At 34.4% G+C, this 13,706-nt stretch overlaps 1 protein-coding gene across 2 annotated transcripts; it reads right to left on the reverse strand.

The window, feature by feature from the left end:
- Positions 1–1,046: 1,046 nt before the first annotated feature.
- Positions 1,047–13,147, reverse strand: LOC118737885 (sodium-independent sulfate anion transporter-like). Of its 2 annotated transcripts, XM_036468693.1 has the most exons (6): positions 12,702–13,147; positions 12,117–12,538; positions 2,362–3,139; positions 1,991–2,293; positions 1,774–1,919; positions 1,047–1,698 (listed from the first exon to the last, which is right to left on the reverse strand). In XM_036468693.1, the coding sequence occupies exons 2-6, from the start codon at positions 12,477–12,479 to the stop codon at positions 1,369–1,371; spliced, it is 1,920 nt and encodes a 639-aa protein (XP_036324586.1). In that variant the 5' UTR covers positions 12,480–12,538; positions 12,702–13,147; the 3' UTR covers positions 1,047–1,368. The 2 variants fall into 2 exon arrangements, with proteins under 2 accessions (XP_036324586.1, XP_036324587.1); XM_036468694.1 differs by having other exon boundaries at positions 12,117–13,147.
- Between the last annotated feature and the right edge of the window lie 559 nt (positions 13,148–13,706).

Consider the following 13,706-nt stretch of genomic DNA (forward strand, 5'->3'; position numbering starts at 1 on the left):
TTGGACCACCCTAATGTACATATATGCTGGTTTGTCAAACTTAACGGTTGTATATAAAACTATACAATTTAACAGCTACTTAATTTCTCTATAGGTAGTTATACATACTTACATAAATACACACATAAGTTGGTATTGCATAAATAAACAATGTACATAGATACACATGTGTGTTGACAAATGAACTACCTTAGTATAATATAGCTTTGTGTGTATGTATATGTATTTTTCCTATAAGTAGAATTGTCGTATTAATATGTCTACTATATATATTAACTATAGATAACTAATAAGAATTCATTTATATTTTAATTACTTAAGCCAGGGTCATGCTTTCATTACGAATTTTGATAATGCAAAAGTTTTTTTTTTTTTAATAAGGTTCTGATATGCAGTTAATTGTTATTGAATGTTAACCTATTTTTAAAGCTAAGGAATAAAAGCTACAGCTGCAGAAATTTGTATCGCCTTCCAAAGTTTATTCATACATATTTACAAGGCTATATTCCATTCATTGCGGCATAATAATTTCCATTTAAAAAAATAAGAAACTTAGAAAAATACTCTTTCGCATAAAAAAAATAAAAATTTTTAATAGAATCATCTTTGAATAAAAAAATGTTCAGTTCTTATACATTTGTTTTAAAGACGTACTTTCTCCCATATACTTTTCCTTTACAAAGCTATACATACATATTATCTAAGTCAGCAATGACTTAAATATAAATACCTACACAGACTACGCCCATGTACACATATACATATCGTTACCTTAATATATAGAGAGGCCCTATCTAAGATTTTGGTTTCTTTATGGGGTCATGAAAAAACTCCATAGAAAATCAAGTGCTTCTGCTGGAAATTTCTTTCGAAGGCTATTTTGTTGAAAAAAATAACAAATTTTATGATGATGTATTAGTTATTTTTAAAAACCAATGGGCTTTTAGTGATTAATCGGCAGACTTTTCAACAGTGCTGGATTTGAAAAGAAAATGAGTTAGGGCCTTTCTATATTAAGGTAACGAATATGTATTTATATACAGTTGAAGGACTAAATATGTATTTTCGATAACAAGTCTTTGTTCAGCAGTTTTAAATAAAAGTTAAAACATTTGATTTGATATGAGAAAAAGTATTTTACACTCAACTATTGAATATCAAAATATCCATGTACATAGTGTGTAGATATTTGTTTCAAAATTAATTCTTAAGTACCACCATTTAGCTATTAAAACATACACATTTGCCCTGTTCTCTTAAGTAACAACCTTATATCACACTTTCACTATTTCACATATTCATTCGATTTAGTCATCGTTTTCCGCATCAGCGATTAGAGTTAATTTGCAACACAAACAACTGCCTCGCTCAATTTTCTTTGCCAGAAAGCTCCAATTCCAAATGTTCAGCATCGTATATAACAATCAGCCCTTTGTTGAGACCCTCAAACACCTGCCCGACGCGGGATTGTAAATTATAGAAGTAGAGTTTTTGATTGCGCGCCTCGAAATCATTAATTAGCAGTGAGACCACCTTGGCAGCTGTGAAATCCGCACCATAGATGTAGGTGCAGTCAATCACTACCGGCAGCGTAGATTTGCGGCCTTGCTTGTTGATTACGTTGCGCACGAACTCAACCGATGGGAAGATGAGACAGCGATCGGGTGTAAGCATGAGATATTTGATGCCATTCGAAGTCTGAATCGCAAAAAAAAAAACAAATCCATTTAATTTAACTCCAAAGAAGAAAGTACAATTTTTTAATTAACTTACAGTTGCGGTTTCGATGCGCAATTTAGGACGCGCTGCGCTGTACAGAATGAAAACGATATTGACGCCTATGCCCACAAGTATGCCGATCTGCAGCGGTAACAAAAGACAAGCAATAAAAGCGCTGATACCAGGGATGAGATCAGTTTCTGCAAAAAGGAAAACAAAATTTTTTGAATAAAAAATTTTAACTAACAAAATTGTACCCATTTGGACTCACTTTTGCTTCTCCACATTGGCTTGATTACGCGATATTGTATCATGAAGATCACTGCAGCCAGGATGATGGCAGCTAAGGCAGCTTTTGGAATGTAGTAGAAGGCTGGCGTAAGCCATAGCAAAGCAAATATGACAATGATACCGGTATAGAGGTTGGATAGCTGTGTCCTAACGCCACTAGCATTTAAAACGGCGCCGCGCGCGATCGGCCCATTACCACGGAAGCCCTGCGCAAACGAATTGCCAATATTGCAAAGTCCAATGGCAATTAGTTCCTGATTCGCATCAACGGGCTTGCCATCAGCTGTTGAAAATAAAATTGTTATTATTATAAGTATTATTCGCCTACGTTCTATGCATGTATTAACTTACCAAAAGCTTGCACGAGGGCGGTATTCTCCAGCAACGATATTAGCGGCACCACAATCAAACCAGCACCCAGACTGCTAACCATCTGACCGAAATTCTCATGCGTCTCAATTACTTCACCGCTGCTAGAATTGGTGTAGGTGGTCATTGAGAATGGCGGCACTTTGAATTCTGGCAAACCCTTTGGCACAAAGCCGACCATCTTAAAGATATCAATGCCCGAACTAAGTAAAACATAGCCCAAAAGGGCAACGAGTATGACAAGCACAGCATTACGCGATGTACCGATCAGCCAGATGATCTTCTCAAGTACACTTTGCCAACATTTTTTGCCTTCTTTGGGACCGATCTTTACCATAGTCATAGCACGCATGGCCAGCAATAGGAAGACACAACCGATGCCCAGCGCAGCATCATTCCAGCTAATATTTTCAATATCGTTTATTATTGAGATCCACATATCGACGAAGGTATCACCGGCTGTGCTTACGACTAGTATATCTTTGAGTTGTGAGGTAAAAATGATGAGCGCGACAGCACTAGTGAAACCCGCACTAACCGGCCCTGACACAAAGTCTATGAGGAAGCCGAGCTGTAGTATGCCCATCAGCAATTCAATAATGCCAGTGAGGAATGTAAGTAATATAGTTTTCTCCAAGCTACCACGCGCAGTTTGATAGACAAGCAGTGCGGCAATGGCGGTAGGACCAACAGGTACATCTTTGCTGGAGCCGAAGAGGACGTAAATGAAACAGCCGAAGAAGCAACCATAGAGACCATACTGTGGGGAGAAATGAAGAAGGTAGATATTTATTAGTTAAAAAAAAAATTATATGCATATTAGAAAGGAGTAAATTATTTATAGGTGTGCTCTATAATAAAAATATAATTAAATTTTCATGCATAGGTCTCACAATCATTTTGGACCTGGTGCGGTTATAAGGAAGCCTACTAAATAGAGACGTATGCATGTTTTGTATCAAGCATACATTTTTTGCAAGATAGCTAGGAAAAACCCGACAGGCAAAGAAACATATGAGGCCTTGAGCGCCATAGTAGCCTAACTGACATTTCACAAAAGTTTAGGTGCACCTTAACATGCATTACAAGAATCGAAACGGTAATATACCGAAGCACGCCCTCTTAGTTTTCTTTTACTATAATATATAGCATCACGTAGGTGCGATCAACTTTTTAGGAAAAGACCGCATTAATTTTTTTTTGCCCAGGCCCCCATAGCCTCATATATATTTCCTCGCATTAAAACTGAAGGTAAGATAATCCAACGTTCGAAGGAACCCAATTGTGATACCCTAATAGAGGCTGTTTATATTCTTCCCCGCTAGAGGTGATCTCAATCGTCGATCTGATTGAGACCACAAAAACATAGATACTACTCGTGCTCAGTTCAGTCCGAAAGTACTTAGTGATGTAACGAATGTCGGAGGGCCAGATATGTTGTGCTATCCTACACGCGGGCTCTACAGACCGGATTGTATTATATTGTTCGATACTGTTTTTCTCCAAACAGAGTTTGCAAGATGATAGCAAACTCAAAGTTTAAATATATGTACGCATACATACATACGTACCCCATCATCTGGAAAATGTTTAATTTCAGTAGAAGATCGTCGGTAAGTTTAGGCTAAGAGTTACTGGGTGCTTAGATTACTTACTTAAGGCTTGGACACTCTAATATTCTTGAAAGCGTGTAGCTCATACCTGATACCACAAACCATTTAATGAATGAGTAGAGGGCAGGCAGCAGTTGAAAGCAATTACAAGTGAACTTTTACTCGTATGGGTCGAAGCTTGATGGACGAGTTTATGTAGGAGTATTTTGTTGGGAACTCTCCATCAACCTTAAGTTTGCTGCCATTAAGGCTATAATTGGTGGCACCGCAGTCCCTGGGCTCAATGCTAGAAGGGCAATGCCTAACATCTCTTTTTAAGTATGTGGTAGCAAGCGTATCAGGCTCCAGTGATATTAAAGGCAACTGTGTGGCAGATTAAACAGCTAGAAAGTGTACACTAGAGCTGATCTCCCCAGGGGGTGGGAGTGCATTTAACTCCACGTGAAATATTCTTAGACAAAATTCATATCTGCTCAGCGAGCGCTATTCGAAAACCAGGACAAGGTCTTTTGTTGGCCGACGAATTAAATACTTAGATCGATTTGAGACTGATGATCGCAATACTTCAAGTGTATTTTATTTTCTTCCGGCCGGCAGTTACGGCCAAACAATTTTTTTTAACGTACATACCTACATACGTCACTGGTATTACGAAATATCAGATAAAACTCCGACTTATTTGCATTTGTGAAGGGCAGATAAACATTTGAATTTTTGTTTAAAAACTCATTCTAAATGTTCTTTTGTTTTGTTTACCTTGAAGCAATTAAACCGTATTATAATGAATAATTTAACGGTAACAGCAATGACAACAAGTTATTATAAGAAAAAAATATATATGTGGGAGAAATAAACGCCAGCGACGCGACGTAAACAAAGGAAGTGGAAAATTAATTTGAATGCAGTTTTGGTGATCAAATTGAAGTAATTAAAATATATTTAAAACTAATAAGAATTGTTTTGTGGTTATCTGGAGTACAGGAAAACTACTTTCGGAGAAAGTGATCATCACTCTTCTTACATTATCCAGAAAGTAAGTTTTAATTGCAGACTCCGCAATGAGTTAATGATGAACATAATTTGAGTGTGTTATTAATATGTAGGTATACTATGTATGTATATGTACAGTGGGGAGCAGTGATGAGTACATGGTGATTTTTGTTAAATATTTACAAGGTTTTTAAAGTTAAATTTTTTTTGGTTTTTTTCTTACAAAAATATGGTTTATGCTTTAAACAAAAATTTTAACCAAACTTTATACAGAGCTTAGATAAATTTAACAAAATTTCATTAAAATTTTGAGCTTTTTAATCTGATATTTTAGAATTTTGTTTGAGTATGAAGTTTTGTAAATTTAATAATTTTAGTAAATCGCGTTGATTTTGGAGACTTTTTTTGGTGAAGCATGAACCATACTTTTATGAAAAAATAACCTAAAAAAAAACAATTTAACTTTAAAAACCTTGCAAATCTTAAAAAAAAATCTCTATGTGTGTACTCATAACTGCTCCCCCTGTATGTATGTATGTATCAGGGTTGTTGCGAATTTTCGTATTCGCATTCGCTTCCGCAATAATTTTAACATTCGCATTCGCAATAATCAATGCGGAGCTTTTGCGAATGTTGTGCGAGTGCACCGATAAAACGTATATATCGCAAACAATATGACAAATTGTAGCCAATATTTTTGCATGTGATCGCGGGAGTATTTGTGTAACAAAACGAGTCAAATGTCATATTTATCAACTTTGAAAAAGATGTCTTTAAACATATTATTTCTTAAGCTATATAACCGAGCTATCAATGGGCACTCATACAAGTTCCCATTTCTACTTGACCTTTGACGTACGTCAAAGAGGACATAGTCCTTTAATAATATGTTTTTTCTGTTCGTTAAATACCTGCATTGGTTTCCTTCTTTATTATGACTTTTTTGGACCAATTTTAAAAAAGCTACTAGACACAAAAGAAGAAAGTGTGCACTGTAATTCTTAATCAAATTTTCGTGATTTGCTTTTGATGTTACATATATTCGCTTCAATAATTTCAAATGGGGCTCTTTGGTGAATTTATTTTTAGCAAAAATTTTAAAAACGGTACATTTATTACTTGTCGGCCAATATTTTTTTCATAGGGATGTATATTGAATCCTTGGCTAAAAACTTCTGTGGTAATACTGTCCCTTCTTTGCTATTTAAAGTCAAAGAGCAAGACCCTTCAATAGGGATTTCCAGCAGAAATGATCAACGTCTGGCTATAAAAAAAATAGATGCTCAAATAATTAAAAAGCTATAGGTCTGACCTTTAATTAGATAGGAATTACGTAACTATCTGAGATTAAAATGCTTATAAAAAACACGATAATTTATAATTTATTTTCTACATCCACCTATTTAGCTCACTATAAGCACACATTTTTCAAACCAGTCGCACAAGAAAGTATTAACCCTTTCCCTGCATTTGTACAATATATTGTACATTTAATTTTTTGTAACATTGGAAGCGTGCTACTAAAAATCTTATTAATATTTTTGAAAACAAATTAAACTTTATGAACGCTTGGAATGTCACGAATAGTTTACGTTAATTTCAAAATCGAACACGTTTCAAAAATATTTTTAGAATTTAATTTAAAAATAGACCATTTTATAAAATTCCAGTGACACGCAAGTTGTGGTAATTTACTGTGCAAAAAATAAAATACAATACATTTACACTGAAAGGTTTTAAGTGTCTTGTACAATATATTGTACAAACGTCCGCAAAGGTTGCAGTTGAACAGGCAATTGGTGGTTTTTGAAGAGCTTGTGCGCTGTTGTTGCAGTAAAGGGTAGGTTTTTGATTTCTTGATCTACTGAAGGCAGATAAACCGGGAAGGTTTATTAAAACGGGTCACTTGTATTTAAATTGTCATTGAATCTGAAATTTTTCAAAATTTCTTTACATAATTCTCTTCTCATGGAGAAAATTTAAAATTTTTTAATGCAAATCTTAACTAAAGAAACTTAAAAAGATATAAAATATTAATTTCAACATATCTGCAGTAAAATCAATTATTTTGTACATAAATAAGTTCATTTTCAATGAAATAAAAGTTTTATTCCGTCAAACGTAATGAAATATTTATTGAGTTTTCTTGAGTGGTTTTACTCCTTTGCGGACTTTTGTACAATATATTGCACAAATTTGAGGCAGCCCTAATAGATGCCCACAACCACTTTTGAGTCTTTTTCTTCACTTTTGGTATTATGAGGCTCTATGAACCTTATAATTAAGAGGAAACATTTTTATATTAATCAGGGACGGATTTGGCCGGAAAAGGTTAAAAATCAATTACAAAAACTATGTAAAATCGAAAAACGCTGATGAAGTTACAGATTCCCCAAATTCTAAAACAGGCAAAGAAATGAGAATGAAGAATTCTTTTTAAAAAGTTTTAGAAAAACCTAACACGTCTGATTTGGCTTGTAAGCGCTGTTTAAACAACGATGTCGCCATTATGCCAGACTCTAATTGTTTCTTAAAAATACTTCACATCCGCATCCGCATCCGCGGATGTCTAAAATTCAACATTCGCAACATCCCTAGTAAGTTTCACGAGAGTGTGTGAAGTTCGTATGGCGTCAAAGTTACATATGTATGTATGTATTTGAAATACTAAATTAGTTTACATTCCTCTATATTTGCTGCATATGCATGCATGATTTGACTGAAAGAAATTGAAAACTTGGCTTGTTTGTTTTGTCAAAAAACAAATACAAATTTTTATTGCATAGAATTGAGAGAGAAAAAAATAATCTGCCTAGGAATAAGCTGAAGAAAAAATAATTGGCACTTTAAAAATTTTTGCAATTATTCAATTTGTGTGCGTTTTGATATTGTCACATAAGATTAGGGATTTACGGTTTCGTTAAAAAAAAAAAAAAACTTTTTGCATATTTGTCGGACCAGAAATCGCTACTTTTAGCACTTCTAATAACGGCACCTCCAAAATTTTATGGCTGGCCTTTGGGACCGGGACAAGAGAGCTCCTGGGCTTAGAAAAACGATTGTCAGTGCGCTGTATAATGATTTAAAACGTTTCCAAAGTGAATGAGCGTATTAATGGCATAAATGCTATAAGTGGTCTAAGGATAATGATTATTTTAACCGAAAAAAATTAGGCTACGAAAAAGGAAAAAAAAATGATAATTGATAAATTATGAAATGCTAAATACGTATGTATAGCAAAATATATGACTATATTCTGGTCCTACAAATTTATCACATGCGAGCCGAAATCGTAAGGTTTGCATTTCCGTATACACTTTTATTCTATTACTATTCAAAGCTTGTGAAGGTCAAAGATATATAGCATATTAAACCTCCATACAGCTAAGACAGTATGGTTATAGAATAATATAGCAATATGTATATCGGATTGACTTATACAAATCAGTATTAAGTAAGAGCATCTTAAATAATACAAGCTCAAAAAATCACATTTGGCTGCGTATGAGACCTCCATGCAACGTTCGATGAGGCTATATGAGAATGGCCTACACTGAGAAAATAATTTAGTTACGTCAGCTAAATATGTTTATCTCAAGACTAGATATTGATATTGCTACACTATTTGGTTATAGTTTCCAAATCATGTGTTGAGATAGATATATTTAGCTGACTTTTTTCTAAGTGTATCTGTTTAAGAAATAGCCGCCAAGCTGATGCTAAAAAAATTAAGAAAAAAGTACACAAGGAAATTTTTTATTGAATATATTGACCGATCTAGTTAAGAGATCGCTGCCAAAAAGCACATTTTTTAGATATTAAATAAGTTAACACATTTTTTATTTAGCTGTCTAAGATTACAATGACATTAATTATTCTTACTTTGTTTGTCAACAAACTCCACGAATATACCATTCAAATGAGCGCACTTGCTAATTAAAATACATATGTACATGTATTAACATATGTGTCTAAGTATGTGTGTGTGTGTGTGTATATCAACAATACCAGTTAAAAAGGTTTTTTAAAACTGTTGTTAAATGAGTCAATGTATACTTTGTTTTTAGTGTATTTGTATTAAATTTAAAATTCAAACTTTCTATTAAGTTTTGTAATTTGCTGAACGATGTGAATTAGGAAGTAAAATATTTAACAAATATTTATTTAAGAATAAAAAAAAAATCCAAAACACCGTGCAATATTGTAAGCATGAGGAGTGTCAAAAACATCTATAAATATACACATTTGAATGTGGGTACAAAGAATTATTGGCTTTTAAGCTAAAAATGCCCAAAACTGAACTCAATTAGGTAATTTGCAAAGGCTTAATTTTTTTTTATATATTTTTTTATTAATTTGTTTTTTTGTTATTTATGGACCTTATAACAGTTATATTCAACAATTTTACAAAAACAATTTACGTGGCGAACTTAGCTTAATGGGTTGTATAAGTTCCGACGTCATAGAAGTAATTCACAATTGATCACATTCTCGTGTAAAATGTCTTACCAGTCTCAATGGAATGTTTGTTTTTTCCACACCATTTTCATACAAAACGGCCTCAAGCTCAATAAAATTGTTGAATTCTCATATACAAATTTAAGAGTACCGTTAATTTCTTCATGATCCAATGATCGGATCTAAATAAAATTAGGATGAAACCATCTCTGAGGTACCAAATTTCCTTTCAAAAAAGCATTACACAAATCGGTTACCGTGGTCCAAAGTTCTAGGGTAATATAAATAAAAAAAATATTCCTCCTCGTCTTTTTGAAGTCGTTTCAAATCAGATGTCAATAGCCAACTTCATCTAGCTTTAAAATATTCATAAAAGATTTTTAGATTTTTGATTTTTTTTTAATTCAGTTGAAGAAGATGTCAAAATAAAAATTCTAACAAACGTTTTGAAAATGTGTATGTACCATTTATTATTTTTTTACAAGCTTTTATTTAACTTGCTTTGTATGTATGTAGGTATGTTTTTTTGGGTCAAATTTTGCAATAAATTTTTAAACAATTCCATAATGAGCTAAAGACTTGAAACTTAGCTCAGAAACCGACTACAATATCATGATTCAATAATAGAAGGTTGCTTTTTAAATTTATATGTATAAACTACTACTAATGGTGATTTTTTTTCATCCAAAAAATGTTGCCATTCCCCGGTGTAAAATGTGTTTGATGTTACACTCAATCCTGTCAAAGGGCATGTTTTTGCCTTCCTGCCGTTGCCTAGCTCACGTATTTTATAATATTGTCGTTTAAAACAACCACCTGATTTTCAGGGCAACTATCTCTTCTGACGATGGTTCAAAGGGCAGAGAATGTGGCTTTTTTTCCTTAGAAGGCATTTTAAGAAATGAACACACAATTTTCTCACTCTTTGCATTTAATTTGGAATCGAACACGAAAAGGAAAAGGAGGCAATTAAAAGGCGACATTTTCCGGTAGAAACGAAATCACCATAACATACATAACAAGTTCAACAGGCGAAACTTTTTCCATTTTCGTTGTAGGCTTTCTTTACATCCTTTATGTACAAAAAAACCTTAAGACATACGTTACGCTGAACAAAAAGGCTTAAAACACTATCTCCATTTTTATAATGAAGATTTTTCTATACAGGTACGTATGTATACATATTTCCCTCGTTTGTGTTCCGGCGGATATAATTTTCGAATTTTTTTTTATAGCTTAACAGTTGTGGTTCTAGACTTGTTCCTTAATCCTTTATCTATTATATCTTTAATCCTGAGGCGCAACTATAGGGTGGCATGGCTGGCAAAATGCCACGGGCTCCCGATCCGAGAGGGCCCCGCCCAAGAGACCGCGCGCTCAGGAACATCGTAACAAAACTAGGTACTTAAAAGTTATATTTTTTTTTTGTACTTAAAATCAATTAAAGTTAGACACAACTAAAGACCATATGAGCATTTCCACAGAATAGTCAACTAGGACCGAGAACTAAAATGAACAATCAGTTATATCGGAGCAATAAGTTATAGTGGACCGATTTTGACGGTTCCGACAAATGATTAATAAACTATAAAAATACACTCGCTTACCAAATTTCAGTCGGATATCTCGAAAACTGAGGGACTAAATTGCGTAACTACTTAAGTGGTTTATTAAAATTAAATTACAATGTGACGATTTTCACTGGGAATTCCAAAGAATTTGCCACCAGACAATTTTAGTTCATCTCATGAGTAGATCAGTAGAAGCTGGTTTAAATATTTAATTAATTTTTTATACGACAAAATACACTATACATATGTATATAAAGTACAAAACACGGTTCATAAAATGGGATCAAATTATTATCTCTTTCTATATGTATACTCCTTAAATGCAACCTTACAATGCAGTCGGAAAACGCAAATGTCAATATTTATCCAACCTTTCATAATTTAATCACGATTCAATATGAAATATGAATTAATCCGCTAGGTGGCGACCTATCTCGGAAAATTTATCAAGCACGCCCTGTTCCAGAAATCGTTATAAAACGTCCTATCCTAGCTTTTTAGAAACAAATTCTGTCCTAGGGCGTTCTTCAGCCCAATTCTGGGATAGGGCGTTTTTTAATATAATTTTGAGATAGGGCGTTCTTGAGCCATTTCAAAAGTCCAGGAAAAAATTATCGCAGCTGTCAACTAAAAGATAGCAAAGAATGTTTACAAGATTTCTTGTAGGGATTTCCAAGCCATTCGAGTATTAGGGGAAGAAAAATATACCAGTTAGACACTTAGTAACACAACTAACATACCCATCAGAAGCTTCCATAAGCGAATGATATAATAAAAAAGATAATCAAGATTGTTATCTATGCACACAAACAATATATTTCTCAAGAGAAATTCATCAAAATTGCGCGAAAATGTGTTCAATGTCTCTTAGCTAGCTTCTAGAAAGCACTGCAACCAACCGAAAATCTGACTATAACATAACCATCTCTTTTATGGAAGAAGTGTAGTATAAGAAAGTCCACCTTTCATTTAAAAGATGTGTCTAATCGAGCATATGTGTCATAAGTCCACTAGATTGTAATCAGAATTCTCCATGGTTCTATAAATCCACTTCACTTTGTGGATATCAACCTCACCAAAAAAAAAAAAAAAATCTTCCACTCACCTGTAAATCCAGTCCCGTTATGCCCGCATAAGCCAATCCCTGAGGTATCACAGTTAAACCGACGGTTATACCAGCCACTAAATCACCAACAAAATCATTTCGATCGTATTTGGGTAACCACTGTAGTATTGGTAACCGTTTGTAGAGCATCTTTTTGCGAAACACCTGCGAAGCAGTACGTTTTAGCCAATCACCGGTTGCATCACAACAACCACGCTTACTTTGTGGATCATCATCTTGTATTATACAATCACTGCTGCCTGTATACAGACCATTAGGTGGTATATCTAAGGTTACTTCCGAGCCATAATTGTCATTGGCTGGTCCACTCGGAGCGACTCCACTCAATCTGTCGGAAGTCATTTTTCGTTTGGTGTTTATTTAGCGGGGTTTATGGATTAACTGAAAATAATTTGTTTACACTGCAAGCGAAGAAGAAAAAGGAATAAAACACTTTATTTAATATTGGAATATGCACACGCGTTGTTTTAAAATTTGTATCTTAAGATCTTTTGATTAAAGACGTATTGATTAATTTAATGTATAAGTATTGCTTAACATACACACACACTAAGTATTTAGTACCTAAAGTACGCGTGGGCGTGTTTATTATTTATTATCACTTTAGTATGTATGGGTGCTTGCGTATTTTGTGAGGATTATGGGTAGCGAGCGTGTGCCACCAACTCGACAGCAGTTATGCGAATGCCAAAATATCGATGAATGTTGGGTCTAAAAAGTGTGGCTCGATCTTGCACGGCCTCAAAGCGGGTGTGCCAATTCTGGAAAGTACGGAAATCCCGAATACACGAACTTAACACTCCAAGTGCAGCGAAAGCAGAGCAGCAGCTGAAATTAGTGCACGGCTGCTGTTGCAAGTGTCTGCAACTGTGATTTTAATTGGCGGTTTTGTAACCGAAATCGAATCGTAACTTGGTTAAGTTGTACGCTGAACATTGATCGCTGCCGTCGAACCCTTTTGTGTTCAATGTCGTGTGCTCAGCTGAGCGACTGTGCTGCTTACCTGTTGAGTAAGGAGGCTTTATGAGCAAGCCGCTCGTATGTTTGTTTGCCAATGTAATGATGATGACGGTGATCGAGGCAAAAAAGGGAAATGCAAACATAAGTTTAATGTGCGAAAAACAGACGCTCGACACTTACATCTTTAAATACGATTTATGCAATTAAAGTACTGGCAAGTGTACAGCCATAACTACCTCAGAGCAGTGGGAGAAATTATAAAGTAATCAGTATTAAGTAAAGCTAACTGACATACATATGCATACATATGTACATATGTATGTATATAAGTAGCGTGCTTTGACTAACTATCAAAATTGACCCTTTTCCGCGTAGCGAAATAATTGCGGTTCTTATGGAAATTCAATCAATTGTAATTGCTTGTCAGCTTGAAAATGTTTACATCTTATATGTATGTAAGTACTATGTACTAGGTAAGTGCTACATTACTCAGCGTGACCGGTAAGCGATCGTGTGAATGCACGCCGATCAACGCTTCGATCTTGAATGACAGCATTGAAGTGAGCGATAAAAACGTGCTGCAATTGTAATTGTGTGAATAATGAGGGG

Source organism: Rhagoletis pomonella, unplaced genomic scaffold (assembly GCF_013731165.1).
Source record: "Rhagoletis pomonella isolate Grant_MI unplaced genomic scaffold, Rhpom_1.0 Rhpom_scaffold_00004, whole genome shotgun sequence".
Taxonomy (NCBI): domain Eukaryota; kingdom Metazoa; phylum Arthropoda; class Insecta; order Diptera; family Tephritidae; genus Rhagoletis; species Rhagoletis pomonella.